Source organism: Leishmania mexicana, chromosome 33 (assembly GCF_000234665.1).
Source record: "Leishmania mexicana MHOM/GT/2001/U1103 complete genome, chromosome 33".
Lineage (NCBI taxonomy): Eukaryota > Euglenozoa > Kinetoplastea > Trypanosomatida > Trypanosomatidae > Leishmania > Leishmania mexicana.
This window is the reverse complement of record NC_018337.1, coordinates 498,900-516,467: the sequence shown is the minus strand read 5'-3', so window position 1 is coordinate 516,467 and position 17,568 is coordinate 498,900. Positions and strand designations below refer to the sequence as shown.

Here is a 17,568-nt window from a genome sequence, read left to right as displayed (position 1 = left end):
CGTTGTCTCGGTTGTTCATGTTCTCGTCATCTCTCGCCGTCCTGCACGCACACCTGTTCCGCCGCGGTTGTCGGTGTCGGTGTTGCATGGCTTTGTGAGAGGCACGCTGGGGTGAAAGGTATCATGTGCGCTGCTGGTGTGTGTGGCTCCTCATCCTCACCACCACCGCCACCACCACCACCTGCTTTCCGCCTTGCAACGGCTGCTCGTTCTCTCGCGTTTGCAGTGGTCTCTCCCACCGACCACCTCATCTACCGAGGCACGTCACCACACACGAAAACAGAATCCACGCACACGTCCCACGCGCACCTTTGGCCATCATCTCGTCCTTGAGCTTCTTTGTTCTTTTTCCTGTGTGTGTGTGTGTGTGTGAGGCCCCTGTAACGGCGCCATTGGCGGTGATTGCTCGCTTCGTTGCTCTCCCACCGCACTTCCTCCTTCCCCCAGGTTCCCGGCAGTACACCCTGCGACACCTTCTGCTTGTCGCTCCCTCGTCTTTCCTCCCGTGCCGCGATGCGCGCGTTTCCGCACTGCTTAATCCGAAGCCATGACCCCAGCGCCGCCGCGGCTGTCTCGGCGGTGCGTGGCTCACTGCTGTGTCTGCGCTCGCGACCATGGCATGTGCAGGTCAGCCACGCCCGGCAGTGGGACTGTGGCACCTGCGCACCGTTGACGTTGGCAACCTCTACTCGTCATGTAACCAGCGGTGGTGCTGGAACGGCGCACGAGTCGGTCAGCAGCAGACCTTTATCTCCTTCCGTATCATCGACTGCGCCGCGCTACAGAAGCCAAGAATGCGGTCTCATTGGTTCGCGGACATCGCCCCAGCCTCGCCGCGTCGCGCGTTGCCGTGCGAAGACATCGACGTCATTACCTGCTAAGGCGGTCGCCTCTCTTTCCACAAAGCCCCCAGCAAGTCGAGCGGCTTCCTTAGCATCCCTGCTGCACCGCCTGGGCACTGTCGAGTCATCCGACACACAAGGTCAGCAGCCAACACGGCCGACGTCCTCGACACAGCGTGCTCCGCGCTCATTACCAATGCCGTTCTCATCTACCGAATCCGAAGCGGCTGCAGTGCCTGGCTCGCCCACCCCCGTGCCGCGTCCTGGCAGTGGTAACTTCCTTCACAACAGCGCCGCAGCGAGCGAGCCGTTTCGAGCCAGCAATTCTCAGCAGATGCCCCCGCACAGAAGCGCAGAAGCGCACAGCAGTGGCGATCCGCAGGCTCAACAGAGCACTTCGTGTGCTATACGCAGGCAGAAAGCGCCAACGGTGCAGCCGCAGTTGGATCGAAGGGGGAGGTCACGGAAGCCGTCGGCTTCACAAATGCAATCACTCCCGGGCGGCAACCTCGCAGACGCCGCAGGTGTATCCTCGCTAGCAGTGGACAGGGGAGCAGAGGAGCGAGTCGTAGCGATGCTCCGCAGCGATCACCAACAGGCCGACCCCGATGCGGAGTTTGTCATGCCAGAACCGTCGATGCACCACGTTCCGCACTCACAGCTCTGGCGGTGCGTGCTCGAGCTTCCTCTGAACGGCCGCTGCCACGGTGAAGACGCGGCGGAAAAGGAGGTGTTCGCCATTGGGCAGTCAAAGAAGGCCAAAGTAGCGCGAGCGTTGTGCTTCATGCATGCAGAGCAGCTCCTGGATCATTACATGAGCATCAGAAAGACACCATTGTCGTCACGGACAGGCGTCTTCCCAGCCCCTCCTCCCCTGGAAGAGAGAGCGCTGCCTCCTCGGCCCAAAACTCCGAAACCCCATGACTATCGCTTGTGGGATGAGTACGTGGACGCGAGTTCTGCATACGTGCAGGCCGTCGCCGCCCACGTGAAGCAGGAGGCCTGCACGCGCGAGGAAGTGCCGCGAAGTGGCCACCCCGTCGCGGACCGCGCGACAGAGCTGCTACGCCGTCACCCGAAACGCTACTGCCGCCCGACGGCGTTGCATGATCTGAACGGGAGCATCCGCGATGCCTCGACCTTGATGAAGGTGGCGCATCTCGACGGGACGGTTTTTGTGGCGACCCTCACACTTGATCCTCAAACAGGTCTGGCGGCGACAGGAGTGGCAAAGAACACGAAGACAGCGAAGCGACAGTGCGCCGCCCACGCGCTCTGCATTCTGCGGCTGCTGCAGGAGGATGCAGAGGGGCGACAGGGGGCGGATGGCACAGGACGTTCGCGACGTAGAGGCGCACAAAAGGGCACCCGGAGCAAGAAGGATGTCTCTCACCACCCGAGTGCCCCGCTAGAGTCGATCCTGCAGCAGATGCAGCCGGCCTATCGCAAGTTGGTTCAGTACCATCATCTGCTGTTCGGCAAGGCCAGCCTGACGCCGCAAACGACATTCACGAAGGAATCAAGCACGACGAGCGGCAGCACCAGCACTACCATATATCGTTGCCACCTAACTCTCAACGGCCTCAGTTGCGACGGCACTGGCATCAACCGCTTCGAGGCCGAGCGCGCCGCGATGGAGGCCGCGATGACAGACCTGATGCTGTACGATAAACGAATTCAGGCGGTGCAGGCGTTTGTGAATGCGCATCCGTCTATCTCACCCGAGTCCATCCCGTCCGCGGCGCTGCCCGCAGAGCTGGTGGCTGAGCTGCAGACCCAGCTATGGCCAGTGACAGAGCAACAGGCAGCCGCAGCAGCCAATGCAGCTACAGAGAGCGCAACAGAGAGGAGGGGGTCCGATGACGGATCTGACTCTGCAGACGACTGCAGTGACCGAGCGCGCGGCATGAATGAGCGGACCCTGTTGCATCTCAGCGAGCGCGCCTTTGCCACGGATGCGTCGTATGCTGCGCAGATGTTGCACGACATGCTCGACCTCCGTCGAGACCCTGTCTACCTCGCCCAGTTCCATCCCCGTCGCTCCACGCTGGCGATGGCGGCGGTGAAGGCTCAGGTGCTGGACGCCGTTCAGCGCCACCGTGTCGCTGTCGTGTGCGGCACCACAGGGTGCGGCAAGACAACGCAGGTGCCGCAGTACATCTTGGATTACGAGATCGAGCACGGCCGTGGCGGATCTTGCAACATCCTTGTCACGCAACCCCGTCGACTGAGCGCCTTCAGCGTTGCCGAGCGCATCGCGCAGGAGCGTCTCAGCACGGTGGGGAAGGATGTCGGGTACGCGGTTCGGCTGGACTCACGTCCAGGGCGACACATCACAGTTTGCACAACAGGTGTGCTGCTGCAGATCTTCTCCACCCACCCCGACCTGGAGCACGTCTCACACCTCATCATCGACGAAGTGCACGAGCGTGACATCAACTGTGATGTTATTCTTGCTCTCGTGAAGCAGCTGCTGACACGAAACCCTCGCCTTCGCGTGGTGCTTATGAGTGCGACGATGCAAGCCGACGTGTTCGCCCGCTACTTCGGCGCGGACACGCCCGTGGTGCAGGTAGAGGGGGCAGTGTACCCGGTGACAATCCACTACCTGGAGGACATCGCCTCTGAGGCAGCAACTGCACAATTTTACTCGCCCGCCTTCGACGCCGTGTCGTCTGGGGAGCAGGGGCAGCAGGAAAAGACGCCGACGAAGTCCGTCACGCTGGCGAAGTCACCGACAACCGCATCGCGACGCGTCAACAGGCGCAAGTTTCTCAAGACCGACTACAACCTCGTCGCCTACCTTGTCCACCGCGCGGTGCAGGTTGACCTTCAGAATAACACGGAGGGAAAGTCAATCCTGGTGTTTCTTCCTGGGTGGAAGGAGCTGACGTCTGCGATGGCTGCGATCAAGGAGTACCACGGGCCGTACGCGCTTCCCGCCGCGGACAGCCTCTTTCACATCATTCTCCTTCATTCCACTGTCGACAGCGCGAAGCAACGAGAGTGCTTCATGCCGGCACCGTCCGGTACCGTGAAGGTGGTGCTGGCGACGAACATCGCCGAAAGCGGCATCACCATCGACGATGCGGCGGTTGTCATCGACACGGGCCTTATCAAGACAACCACCTGGGAAAGTCGCCCCACGGCCGCATACCAGCATGTCACCACAGGCACGGGTGGCTCTTCGTCGTCGAGGAGCCCAACCTTCGCGTATGTCCCGCTGGACAAAGTCGCGGTAAAGTGTGGGTCAGGAGGCGACAGCAGCGGCGACGCCGTTGTCCCCACGCCCGTGTTCTCGACGCAGCTTACTCTGGGCTACGCGAGCCAAGCCAACTGCACCCAGCGCAAGGGCCGTGCCGGGCGGACGCAAGGAGGCGTGTGCTACCGCCTCTTCACAAAGGAGCTGTGGGACTCGCTGCCGGCGTTTCCAGAAGCGGACATTCACCGCGTACCGCTGATGCAGGTGCTGTTGAAGCTGCTCTCTCTCGGGCACCCAAATCCAAAGGAAACGCTGCAGACGTTTCTCGAGCCCCCCTCGAGCACCAATGTGGACGCGTCCATGGAGGTGCTTCGCGGCATTGGTGCTGTCGGAACGGAGGACAGGCTTACCCCGCTGGGGGAGTACCTGGCGTTGCTGCCCTGTGACCCGCGCATTGGCAAGATGATTATCGTCGGTGCCGTGCTGCGCTGCCTGGATTCAGTTCTGACGGTGGCTGCGTGCACGGACGTCTGCCCGTATGCAACGAGCCGCGACGTTGCGGCCGAGGCGCGCAAGAAGCGCTATCTGCTGTCTTGTGGCTCTCAGAGCGACCACATCAGCTTCCTGAACGCGTACAACGCGTTCTGTGCCAACGGTGAAAAGGATGACTTTGCGACGTTTAACTTGCTCCACACGGGAAACCTCGCGCCCTTAGGAGGCAAGGCGCAGTACCGCGACATCTTGCGTCACGCCGGGCTCATCAGCCCGCAGGACGAGTTCGGAGGGGACCCTGAAAGAGTCGACGACGCCGATGCCGTGTCGTGGCCTGAACACGGGCACCTTGGCAATGATGGCGGCGCAGTCGAGGATATAGCGATACACTCGGAAGGTGGAAAGGCGGTTGTCAGCGCTGTAGACTCAAGTGCCCAGGGTGCGCCGGTGTCTGAGCCGGCGCCACTTTCCTACCCCGGAACGCTCTGCGTCGATACGAACGCTCTCTCCCGCCACAGCTTCGATGTCGCGTTGGTGAAGGCGTGCGTCTGTGCTGCGCTCTTCCCGAACGTGGCACTGCTGCGGCCGCCTTCGAAGGCACTCTCCTCTATGCAGCGCCTGCGTGCCGCGCGCAAGGTGGAACTACGGACCAAACACTTCACCAGCATCAAGCCTGCGAAAGATAGTGTGTGTCGGCGCGTTGACGGGTCCTGCGGCAACGAGGTGCCCGACCGAGATGAAGTGCTGAGTCAATTTCGGCGAGACTCGCGTGCGGCCACCGAAGATTCTGCGACGTCGAGCACGTCTCCGGTCCGGCCGGTCCCGGCGCTCTTTTACGTCTTTCAGGACGTCTTTGGGTTGAGGGAGCCGCGACGGGACTTCCTTACCAGCCTGTCTGCTGTCAGTCTCTGGGCGTTGCTGCTCTTTGGCGCGTCTGAGTCGACGACGGAGTACAATGCGGAGTTGTCGATCTGCGTCGTGGACGGCTGGATCGCGCTGCACATCGACCGCGCCACCTACGCCCTTGTCACGCAGCTCCGCCAGTCCTTGTTCGAGTGCTTGCGAGGAAAGTACAACAACCCGCAAGACCCTCGACACAACTCCGCACTAGAGACCGTGACGGCGGTGTGCCGGAGACTCCTGAAGGCGCCAGTTCTGGAAATGGCGGCTGCGACGTCACCGGACACAGCGGGCAGCGCAGCGGCAGGGCGACAGCAGTCTCCATGGCAGCTAGTCGACATGGGCTCTATTGTCGACCCTCTTGTGCACCTTCGGCACGGCGACTTTGGCAATGGCAGGGCGGCCGCTGTGGCTGGAGAGGATGCGCTGCTAGACCTAGACGATAGTGTTGACGGCGATGATGACGATGACGAAGACCTTCCCAACTCCAATCCTGTCGATGGACGACGACGATGACGATGACAAGAATGCCACGGCGCATGGCAGTCGGAAAAAATGACAGACTCACGCAGGCGCGTGGTTGGATGCTGAACCTCCTCTTTTCGCCGGTTTTCTTTTCTAAAATAACCGGCTGACAGATCGCCGCCGCTGCCTGTAGCAGCTTCACCCCCCCCTCCTCCTCCCCCAGAATACCCGTGGCACTACGCTGACGCCACTACGCCGGTGCGTGTACATGCGTGTGTAGGTGCTCCGTCTCCCGCATTAATGTGCACACGAAACGAAAAGCAGCCAACTTTGGCGCATTCCTGTCGTCACATTGATCATCGCCAGCTTCCACCACGATGATGGCCACGACCACCCCATCTGTCCTGGCAAGCTACTCCCCACGGCATTTCGGTAAGAACGGAAAGGGAGACAAAGAAAGGTCCGGCGCGGCTCAGAACAGATGACGACACAGTCTCGACAACGAATCCGGCACAAGGCGGGACAAGAGAGCGTCAAGAGGCGCCTGACATGAGTCGCACTTACGCCATTTTCTTGGCATGCGGAGGAGAGTAATACCGTCAGCTATCTGCACTCTCTCTATAACAAAAGCGCGGGTACTAATATCCTGGTAGCGCTGCATAGTAGCCAGCTTCTCTCTCCTTGCCCTTTGCCACCACGCATTGGTGGTGGAGAGACAGAAGATGTATGTACCTGTATGGGTATGTATGCATGCATGTATGCGTGTGTGTGTGTGCATGACGGGCAGGTGATGATGGCTTAATGTCCTTTCCTGCTGCATCTCACGCTCATTCCCCCCCCCATTCCTTTCCCTTTATCGTGAGACTTTTGCGTGCGCGTGCGAAGGCCAACGTACGGGCTCTCCCTCTCTCAAGACACAGACACATACGTGCACACGGACTGGACAAAGTCGTACTGGTCAAACATGAGCGCTGCAAGTGAGCGGCAAAACGCGTTGGCGCCTCCTTCGACGGCGGCGTCACCGTACATTTGCCTTTCCACACAATGCGATGGACTGTACCACGTTGGCGCACTGCCGCACAGCTTTGCTTCCATCTCCGAGCAGAGCGTCTACACCCGCGCCGCCGAGCAGCTGCGCTTTGTCACGCCGCCGCCAAACCTGGTGCCAAGCGTGAGTGAACGTACCACTAGCAGCAATGCTGCTGCGCGGTGCGAAAGGGTAGGCAACGACGTGAACCCCTTGCTGCCGCACGTGTGCATGAGTGCGCAGCCACCACAGCCCTTTCCATCCATCGAGTGCTTCGAGGCTGCCCGACGAGCAGCGCTGGTGCAAGCAGAGAGGCGAGCAACAGCGCATCGCTGGTCTTCCACCGCGCCGGCGATGAGGTCGGGTGAGGGGGCAGCAACGACATCGGCACTGCTCAGTGGACTCGTCCCCAGTGGATCGCTGTTGGCACAACGCACCTACCGTCACGATTACGAGGACCACCGCTGTAACAAGCACATGGGTGCCACGGCAGCGGCACCACCTGGTGTTGCAGCGGAGCAGACAGTTGGCTCATTGCTCAAGGACTCGCCACAGACTCCCCTGCCATCGTCTCAGTTAATCTTTCCCTCGCCAGTGCTGCTCCGTGCGGTGGCGCAGCTGGTGCTGACACTCCAAGCCTCCGCCAGCACCTCTGCTGCACGATTCACGCTGGCGCAGTACCGCGGCGTGCAGCTGCTCCCGTGGCGCAAGTGTCTCCACAAGGCGAAAGAGCCGGCGGCTACTTCTACGCCACGCCTGTTCCCTGAAGCAGTTGTGGTCTCCGTTCTGCCGCAGGTTGTGGCAGACTGTGTTGCTTCTCGCGTGCGAGCGACCCCTGGCCAAATTACAGCTCCTCCATCTGCTTCTGTTGAAGACGAAAACAGTGCGACTCTGTACGTCCTCACGCCTTCTGCAGGCCCCCCTGCGCTAATGGGCACGCGAGGAGCGAAGCGGGCAAGGGAAGAAGCGCAGGGGGGAGTCACACAAGAGGGGAAGGCAGTGAGTGCAGCCAGCGCAGCCATTGTAGCGGGCGCTGTGCTATGCGAGCGGCTTTCGACTACTACCGAGGCGTCAAGAGCGCAAACCGCTCCCGTTCGCTACGCCGTCGTTTCCGCTGATGCCTTTGAAGGATGGACACCGACCATTGGAAGGAGCGATGCAAGCCCACCGCCTACGCCATCAACGGCGTCCTGTGTCTCAGAGACGTTCTTGTACGAGGAGGAGTCGGCGTGGATAACGGACGGCATCTTTCACCCCCTCTTCTCGCTTCCCTCGACGCCGCTTGCGAAGCCCGCTGCTGTAGCCGATGCCAATGCGTCCACCGGGGAGAACAGCAGCGGCGGGCAGAGCACGGCACATGTGACATTTTTGAAGACCAGCGCCTTTTTGTTTCTGTCGTTTCTCGTGCACCGCAGTTGGTGCGCGCACGTGCACTCGGCTGTAACGCAGGCGGTGGCGGCACATCAGCTGCCCTCCAAGATCGAGCAGCGCGCAGGTTCACCGGGGCTCACTTTCACCGGGACTCACGTGACACGTCTGCCCCCTGTGCAAGAGGTGCGGCGATCGCCACAGTACGAGTGGAGGTCGGCGTTAGTCTATCGAGTTTACGGCAAGAAGGCGGCAGAGCGCGGGGCTGCTCTTGCGATCGGCATAGCAGCGGAATCCCTACTCCACGGGCCAGTTCTGTGGCAGCTGACTGTCTTGGTAGTAAACCGAAATGTGCAGCTGCACTGGTGCATGCACAACACAAGTCTAGCCGCCAGTGTCGGAGCCGACTCGGCAGCGACTTCTTTGCCACACGATGCGCACGAGGACATCCTGGAGGGATCTGGAACACTCGATGACCTCCTGCAGCGACTAAAGAGTTGCCAGCTGCTTCACCGAGCACGTGACGGTGTACATATATAAATATATAATTTATGCATATTCATCTTGCTCGCCTTTTGCATGCGGATGTGGGTGTGTCTGTCTGTGTCTGCTGAGGCTTTCGTGGCTCACCTGTTTCTGTAAAGGAAGAGCTGCGTGCAACTGAATAGAAGGCGAATCCGGTCAGTCTTCATCATAGGTGCTCTTCCGTCCTCGAGGTGGGTGGGTGCATGTTGCCCCTTCCCTCCTCGACTGGTGCGCCGATAGGACGAGCTCAGAGCACCACAGCCCCGCGCCCTACTTTATGTCTGGCTCTGTAGCACACTTTGTTCTCTTTCCCATTGTTCTCCTTTCTTCCCATCTTGTCTGACCCTCCCCCCTCCACCCCTTCGCGCATCCGTAGAAGCTTTAGGAGCCGCAGGCACAGCGTAACGGATTTTCGCGAGGTGGAAAGTCATGTCCGCCGACCCCCTACGTGCCATGCAGCGGTGTCGTCGGACCACCACCACCGCAGCCCTCCTCTTCCTCCTTAGTGCTCTCCTTTTCCACCGTGGCCCCGTGGACAGCAACAATGGCAGCACAGATGTAAAGGCTTACCGGATTTCTCGTCCGGTGTTCGCCGCCGCTACTGAGTTGCGGCAGTGCGCGCAGCTGCAGGACCTCGGCAACTACGGTGTGAATCTGAACCTGTTTACTACCCAAACCGTCTACCTCAACGGCGAGTACTTTTGCGCCGAGAGCGCGCCAGCTCAGTATCGCTGCAGGTGCGGTATCGCCACCACCTGCAAGCCGAAGCTCGATCCATGGGGGCGCAACATTGGCTCCTGTGACTGCTGCTCATCATGGATGATTGGCTGCTTTGTTATACTTGGCGTTTTCTCAGTCATTAGCATCTTTGTGGCGGTGTACGTGGTGGGGTGTCAGGGCAAGTGGTGGTGTGATGGGTATGCAACTCTGAGGACGGCGCTTATACCGCGATGTGGGCCGGCGGTGAGCTGCCCGCCGTCGCGGCCGCTGCCGCAGAACCTCTTCCGCGGGTACGCGTCCGCTGACTTCACAAACGCCGAGGCATCTCCTGAGGTGCCTGTGAGCGCAGGAACCGCGCCCACATTGCCTCGGGTGAACACCGCCGGCGTTGATGATGCCAACCATGAAACTGTGTTCGGCTCTAACGCCGAGGATGGCGAGGCGCGCGCGCAGTACCCCCTGCTGCCTCCAGAGTTGCGCCACCCTAACGCAGCGGCCGCTGGCGAATCACGCGGACCTGATATTGCCACACGCGCGGTGTAGTGTAACCGCGCCCCAACCCTCTTCGCATCAGCGCCTTTGCCTCCGCGTGTCACAGCAGCACCTGCATCCGTAACACGTGCGGTGCCCTACCCGCACCCTAATACATCATCAGCCATGCCGTGTGAAGGGCGCCTCCTTCGCTCTCCGGATGCGTCTCTCTACCTCGTCTTGTTCCTGGTGTGCCATGCGTGCTCCTCTTCCATACGATGTACCAAACGACAGGTCCTTCATCTCCCGTCAATATCTCCTCGTTGACGGTTCGGTGTTTGCTTGTTTCTTGTGATTTTCCTTCGCTGGCCTGCGTCACCCGTCCTGTTGCCTCATCTCATGTATACCAAGCTAGGCATTGGGAGGTCTGCCTTGCCTATATCCTTTTCGCTGCCGTCGTGTGGCGCAACCCCCAGGCACGGCTGTTGGGAAGACGCGTGTCTGTTCTGCTTTCGTTGCAGCGCCTGCGAGTTGCTCGCTCTCGCTCTCGCGCTCTTGCCGGGGGTGGCGATGGCGGATGGGTGTGCGTTACGCGGTTGGCGGCCCTTTCCATATTTTGGTGCCGACCACGCTGCTCCATTATCGTCTGTGTCGCTTTCTTTTTTTTCTTTTCGCATGTCTCCGCTTCACTGTTATGTCTCCCTCCCCCCTCTCTCCCTCATGACGGGGCGGGTGGTGGTGTTTGGGGGAGGGCACACCTCTCAGTGCGTGGTATCACAGGATCCCGTACGCCCCCGCTTTCTGTGCGTGGGGAAGCCAAGCCCCCGCTAGCCCCTGCTAGATGCCCAGCCACCTCTGGTGGTGACAGGGTCAAGCGCCTACGACGTAGGGGTGGTCAGGGCCATGTATGGCTGCCGATGTCGGCGGCCATGTCCGGGACTGGTGTTGCGTCGGAGCGACCTGCGACCGTGCACACGCGTGTGTCATCCATGTGATGGGCGTCGTGTCCGTGCGGCTCGAACGTATCTCACTCCACCTCCCCCCCCCCCCGGCCCTCGCACTGCCTGCTGGTGCGGGGAGCCTGAGTGTCACCCCGAGGGAGATGCACCAGGGGTGGCGGCCGGCATGATGGGAGCCGCTGTGAGGCGACCCGCGATGCGGGGGCGGTGCTCTAATCGATGACGGAGTTGGCGCATTGCTGCAGCGCGTGTGCACAGGGCTGCTTCGCACCAGGCGATGGGGCCTGTGACCGGCGAGGGGAGGGGGCCGGGTAGAGGGACGCTGAAGGCACTGCTACATGTGAGAGAATGGACATGTTGAGAAGAAAAAAAAACGGAAAAGGGACTCGCTTCTTGTGCTCTTATTCTAGGAAGAACCCACGAACTGGGCGAAAGCGCTGCGGACCCGCTTAGGGTGTTCAACCTTCGAGACAGCGCGCAGTCCAGTCATGGGGGAGCGACGCAAAGAGCTGCCGTGCGAGAGGTAGGTCCGAATCTGTTGTCGAGAAAAGAAAAGAGAAGGATGCCGCTGTGTGCGCTTACGCAGGCGCTCTACAGTGCTTTCTCTCGCTCTTCACTGCCTCCATGCGCCAAGACGAGGTCGCGTGTGCGCACTCGTCCACCGCTGCAAACCCCCCTTCCAAGAAGAACGGGTGCGAACGGCAAAGGAAGCCGCCCACATGGAATAACTTGAATGACTGTCTGTGCCGTTGACTTGCATATCCGTCGCTAGTCCCGTCGCCCCCCTCCCCTGTGGCGATCTTTTCACCCTTCCCCCTTTTCCCTTTCACGTGACATTCCTCTTCCTCGTCCTCTTGAATCCTTTTCCTACTGCATCTTCCTGCTGCCGCCGCCGCCGCTGCTGCTGCTTCGACCGCTGGCCCCTCTCCTCCTTCCCATCCCTCCTGAAGTAGCTGTCTGCTTTTACCTCTTGCTCTTTTCATTATTATTATTAGTGATTCTCCGGTTGCGGTGATTACCGCCACAGCCTCCCCACCCCACCCCACTCTGCGGCTGTGGCCTTCACGCAGCCAAAAGGCCCTGCATATACCCCCCTCCTCGCTTCTTTGCTTTCGTTTTGCATTTACATGTTACGTTGACGTGTGTGTTGCAGCTTGGCTTCATCGCACTCTTGTCGCGCTGCCTTTCTTCAGCTCTCTCCCTCCCTCCCTCTCCTGCGCTATCGCACACACGCACACGCACACACAAAACACGTCACATACGCGGGGCGGGATCCGTTTCAGAATCCTGGAAAGATCAAAGCGTGTGAACCGGCACGTGTCTCTCCATAGGCTTCGCCCCCCCCCCACCCCTCCGCTTTGTTTACTTCAGCAGGTGTCGCTCCTGCTCCTTTCCAGACAGGGGTGCATACACGCCTCAGGCGGCGACTGCACACACTGTCGCCACCTACACTGCCCGGCACTGCACAGTGACGTTGACTTCTCATGTCGGTATCTTCAGTGTCTGGCTCCCTGTCGCTCATATTTTTCGTTGTTCTGCTTGCGCTTGCTCCCTTCCCCTTTGCTCATCCTCTCTAGCATTGCGAGGCTTCATACTTCCGCCCTCCCCTCCCCCTCACCGCGCTACCCACGTCACTGCTTCCAAGTCGAACGCGAGAGACGCGCTTACGATCCTTCGAGAGCGCTTCTTCACTCGTCCCCACTTTCAGCTGTCATCGTCAGGCATACGAATACGACGGCGCGTGAGCGACGGGCGTAGCCATGCAAACGCCGACGAGCTCCGTGCTGAACCGCGGCGTAGCCGACTCGTCGTTCATCTCGCAGGTGGTCTACGAAAACGAGGTGCTCAAGATCGAGCTAGAGTCGCTGCGTGAAAAGCTGGAAAGCACTGGGCTGCTCAAGCTGGACGACCTCCGATGCGAGAATGAAAGTCTCAAATCTGAGGTGGAGAAGCTGCGCGTCCAGCTGGCCGAGAAGGTGAACCAGCTAGACCTTCACCGCGCCTCAAATGACCGCTTCTCCAACATTAACGAGTCGCTGCATGAGCTGCTCACGCAGGTCCAAACACAGCGCACGGAGCTGGCGGAGCTGAAAGACTCCACGCACGAAAAACAAGAGCGCATCGCACACCTCACGGCTGAGCTGAAGCAGAGCGAGGAGGCGCTGAAGGAAGCAACTCAGCGGGCGGATGCAGCATCTGAGGAGGCGAGGAAGAGCGGCATACAGGCGGCGGAACGGGAATGCTTGCAGTCGCAGTTGAACCAGGTGAGTGTGGAAATGGAGACACTGCGACAGAAATCGGCGCAGGAGGCCACAGAACTACAGAATCAGTTGCGGAAGGCGGAAGAGCAGCTCTTGTTGGCGAAGGAAGACGCAGTGGCCAAGTGTGCTTTTTGGGAAAAGCGAGTAAGCTCGCAGCAGCAGGAAATCAAGGAGTGTCGCGAGACCGAGGCCAGCACGCGGCAGCAGCTGATCGATCTTCAAACCAAGGTGGAGGTGCTGAGGGCGGAATGCTCCCAGCTGCGCGAGACGAACATGGACCTTCTTCAGAGGCAGCAAGTATCCACGGCCATGGAGAGCCAGCGCATCGACTTAAACGCGCCAGAGGTCAAGGCGCATGTCGAGAGGGCGGTGATGCATGCAACTGAAGGGCTGGAGCGGCGATTGCGCGAACAGGTAGATCAAAGCACTTCCCTCATCTCCCGCTTGGCGCTGATGCAGCAAGAGGGCCGGGCGACAACGAAGCCAAAGGACACGCCGATTCAAGACATTCAGTTGATGAAGGAGCGGATGAGCATGCTCAATCACCGCGCCGATGCCCGCACAACGATGCAGCGCCGCATGGCAGAGCTGCTGTCGAACGATGATCTGAACAAGAAGGATATCGAGAAGCTGCTGCAGGAGATGCTCGACTACCAGGAGGAGACAGTCCAGGAGAACCGCACGTTGCTGTTGATCAAGGATATCGAGTCAGAGGAGAGGGAGCGCAAGCTGGAGCAGGAGCTGAAGCGGGTGAAAAACGAGAACACGTCCCTAATGAAGCAGCTGCAGGAACTGGCCGTTGAGGGTTTCCAACGGGATCGCGGCAACAACACGTCGAACACGAGCGGAGGTGGCGGTACAAGTGAGTTCACAGCCACTGGGGCGGGCGCCTCGGGTGCTCCTGGTGCACCCGCCGGCGGCGTCAAACTCTCTGCGTCGCCGGAGAACGAGCGTGGCAACTACCATTTCCCTTGTAGCAGTCCTCTTGCGGCAAGGATGGACGAAGCTCGAGGGCCAGTGTACCCTGGTTCGTTAAATGCTAGCTACAATACACTACAGACGGATTCAAGAACCCCACCAGCGCTGCACCCTGCACCAAACTGTGCCCCAATGCCTTCCCAGCAGATCCCTGCGTACCAGCGGCCTCCTGCTGCCTTTCCGTACCAGCAACCGCCCCAGCAAAGAGAGCCGAACTACCCACCGCAGCCCTACACAGGAGACCTGTGGTCGAACGCGCCGGCACGGCCGAGCGCAGCACCGACGCCGAACCCGCAGGGGCCACCTACGATGATGGCGGCGGCGCACGCAGACCCATACAGGTACCCCTCCGACCCTCCTCAAAACAAGCCAGGCGCGCAACCGGCTTGGGCGCCGCGTGTCTCCGGCAATGAACCGGATCGTAACCGGAATACCAGGGTGCAGTGTCCCGCATGCACGTTTGAGCAGCAGTGCACCAACCGCCAGTGCGAAATGTGTCAGGCGACACTGCAGCCGAACTGAGGCGAGGGCAGCCCCATCTGTCCTTGGTTTGCCTCTGTACCAATAGATCGCAGCAGAGAGGGAAAGAAGAGGGGCCACACGATCGCTACAGGCTTTTTTGTTCCTGGCCGTTGTGACCACGTGGCAACGATGATGATGTGCTCCCTATCGAGTGCCTGCAGGGGTCTGCACGTGTGGTGGGGGGCGGGGGCACATGTTCTATGGTATTGCGTTCGTCTTCTCCACCTCGCCCACCACACATTTCACTTAAACAGGGCCTGTAAGACACCTACTCTCCTGGGTATTGCGCATTCCGGTGCAGCACCAGGAGAGCAGCGCGGCGGTCGCGTCTTCGTGGTATAGAAACAGGACATACATATAGGTGTGGGGCCCCTCCCCTCGTTGCACGGGAAGTTCTCGATTAGACACCCAGTGGCGCCCCTACACCGTCCTCACATTATTGGAAGGGACGCCGTCCCACACCCCAACAGCACGGCTGCTGAGCTTGCAAAACGACAGGAAACCATGCTCGCTTTCTCCCGCACGGGCACCCGTCCGCACCTCGCATTCCTGCAACGGCGGGGGACTCGTAGTAGCAGCATGGGGTGCACGTGGCGTGCTGCCCGCTGCTGCGCTCGCGCTGCGGTGCACCCCCCACCAGAGCCTCCGCACCCACCCGTCAAAGCGCACCCCATCGCACGCCGGGACCTCGTCGCCCACGTCTCACACGCGCGGCACGGGCTGCCCCCGTCGGTTGTCTGCCGCTGCCCCACCACCATACCCTCGGTGCCCCCACAGAACGGCAGGCTGTGAGCTCTCCGCGTGTGCGCACGCGCATGCGTATCCGAGGCACCGCCCCGCACTCACAGCAGCGGCCGGACTGTCGCGGCATCACGCGGGCAAGCCCTCCAGGCACGCACCCCGCGCCCCGTGGCATCGCCGGAAGCGGCAGAGCACCATCCCGAACCCCCTCCAGGCAACAACGCCGTCCTGACACACGCCCCCCCCCCCACTCGACAAAAGCGCGAGCGCCTGTTATGCACAGCTGGCATGCCGTATCGCACCCGAGCATGGCATGCAGAGGGGCGGGGCGTGAAGATTGACCCACACGAGCCGACCCCACAGCGTGTGTGCGAAGCATGCCGTATCCGCTGCAGCCGGCCGGGTGGACTCGTGAAGCGCAGGTGCCGGAAGCATCACCAGAGGAGCACGAATTACGCCATCCGGTCATGCGGAGTCCACCGCTGGAGTGGGGTGGCGGGTCGCCACGCCGTATGTGACGGCATGCAGTGGCCTGACGCGGACGGAGGGGAGAGAAGCACAGCACGCAAGCAGACACTGCAGGGTCTCACAGAGTCCGCTTGCTGTATGAGCCGGTGCAGCAGCAGGACGACTCGTCTTCGACCACGCGGATGTGGCCGCCATGCCACAGGGGGTAGGGGCGCACTGCTGCTGCACGCGCGCATCGGTTGGCCTGTGCGTGGTGGAATGCAGGTGCTATCGGCAAATATGAAATTTTATCTCTTACCAGTGGTGTTGGGGGGGGGGCACACCTCTCAGTGCGTGGTATCACAGGATCCCGTACGCCCCCGCTTTCTGTGCGTGGGGAAGCCAAGCCCCCGCTAGCCCCTGCTAGATGCCCAGCCACCTCTGGTGGTGACAGGGTCAAGCGCCTACGACGTAGGGGTGGTCAGGGCCATGTATGGCTGCCGATGTCGGCGGCCATGTCCGGGACTGGTGTTGCGTCGGAGCGACCTGCGACCGTGCACACGCGTGTGCCATCCATGTGATGGGCGTCGTGTCCGTGCGGCTCGAACGTATCCCTCCCCCCTCCCTCAGCATGGTCCGCCACCGCGCGCCTCTTTTGTTTCCTCTCTGAGCGGCTTCGGAGTACATCCTTTTTTTTTGTTGCTGTTTTCGAATTTGCGTCGCTCAGTATGTGTCTGTGCTGTTGTGGCTACGCGCGTGCGCACCTGCACCCACCTACATGTGAAACGTAGGTGAGAGAGAGGGTTTAGGGTGCCTGAACACCATATTATTGGTATTGGCATGAAAGACGCAAGCAGCGGAATCATGTGAACACCGCGCATCAGGTGGTGGTGGTTTTGGTGCGTCTGTATCCCTTTTTTTTCGTTTTTTTTCAACGCTTTTCTTTGGCTTCTGGCGTCCATTTCTCTTTTTATTTTTGGGAGGGAGGGGTGAGGGGAGGAGGGGAGCTCGCTCGCTGTTGGCGCACTTGCTTCCCCTCTCGATCAGGGGTGTGCTCCCGTGTCTCCTGACGCTTTTAGGAGGCGGGAGGGGTTGATGCTTCTCCTCCGCCGTTTATTACACGTTTGCATAGGCCTTCACTGTCGTTCTCTGTATCCGCTTCTCTCCCTCGCTCGCGTGCACAGTCGCCACGTCTCGCAGGGGCCTTGGCAGTGCTGGAGCTGAATGCGAAACGTGTGAATTGTGTGAGTGAGGCGAGGGGAGAGCAGGGAAGAGATGCAAGCGTGGGAAACGGCGTCCGCGCCGTTTCGAGCTTGGCAGACAACCACCCTGAGCGACTTTTCTGTCAAGGACCGACTTCAGCGTCGAATATGAAGCAAGAGACGAGGAGAGATGGAGAGGCAATATCGAGTCTGCGACTCCCTCACCCCTCAATACCTTTGCAACCTCCTTGCCCCAGCTACAACGATCGCCGCTGTCCTGCCGAACGCGTCCTCGAGCACCTTTCTGCACCATCGCGACGCCATCGTCGAATCTCGGCTGCTTCTACGTAGACGTGCCAGGCCTCTTTCGCTACCGTGGTTCGACTCTCCACTGTTGCCACTGCCTGCACACTGATCCAACCCCTCCCTTTTATCTCCCTCCCTCC

At 60.4% G+C, this 17,568-nt stretch overlaps 4 protein-coding genes across 4 annotated transcripts; all 4 read left to right on the top strand.

Annotated features, from left to right (window-relative positions):
* Nucleotides 1-1,416: 1,416 nt before the first annotated feature.
* LMXM_33_1190 (ATP-dependent RNA helicase-like protein) lies at nucleotides 1,417-5,952 on the top strand (the record flags this gene model as incomplete). Its single annotated transcript, XM_003878660.1, has 1 exon — nucleotides 1,417-5,952. One exon carries the CDS (start codon nucleotides 1,417-1,419, stop codon nucleotides 5,950-5,952), a length of 4,536 nt encoding a protein of 1,511 aa, XP_003878709.1.
* A 913-nt stretch (nucleotides 5,953-6,865) lies between these two features.
* LMXM_33_1180 (conserved hypothetical protein) lies at nucleotides 6,866-8,836 on the top strand (the record flags this gene model as incomplete). The annotated part of the gene is made up of 1 exon (XM_003878659.1): nucleotides 6,866-8,836. The coding sequence occupies one exon, from the start codon at nucleotides 6,866-6,868 to the stop codon at nucleotides 8,834-8,836; it is 1,971 nt and encodes a 656-aa protein (XP_003878708.1).
* A 414-nt stretch (nucleotides 8,837-9,250) lies between these two features.
* On the top strand, nucleotides 9,251-10,084 carry LMXM_33_1175 (conserved hypothetical protein; the record flags this gene model as incomplete). Its single annotated transcript, XM_003878658.1, has 1 exon — nucleotides 9,251-10,084. The coding sequence occupies one exon, from the start codon at nucleotides 9,251-9,253 to the stop codon at nucleotides 10,082-10,084; it is 834 nt and encodes a 277-aa protein (XP_003878707.1).
* Nucleotides 10,085-12,731: 2,647 nt separating this feature from the next.
* LMXM_33_1170 (conserved hypothetical protein) lies at nucleotides 12,732-14,732 on the top strand (the record flags this gene model as incomplete). Its single annotated transcript, XM_003878657.1, has 1 exon — nucleotides 12,732-14,732. One exon carries the CDS (start codon nucleotides 12,732-12,734, stop codon nucleotides 14,730-14,732), a length of 2,001 nt encoding a protein of 666 aa, XP_003878706.1.
* Nucleotides 14,733-17,568: the final 2,836 nt, after the last annotated feature.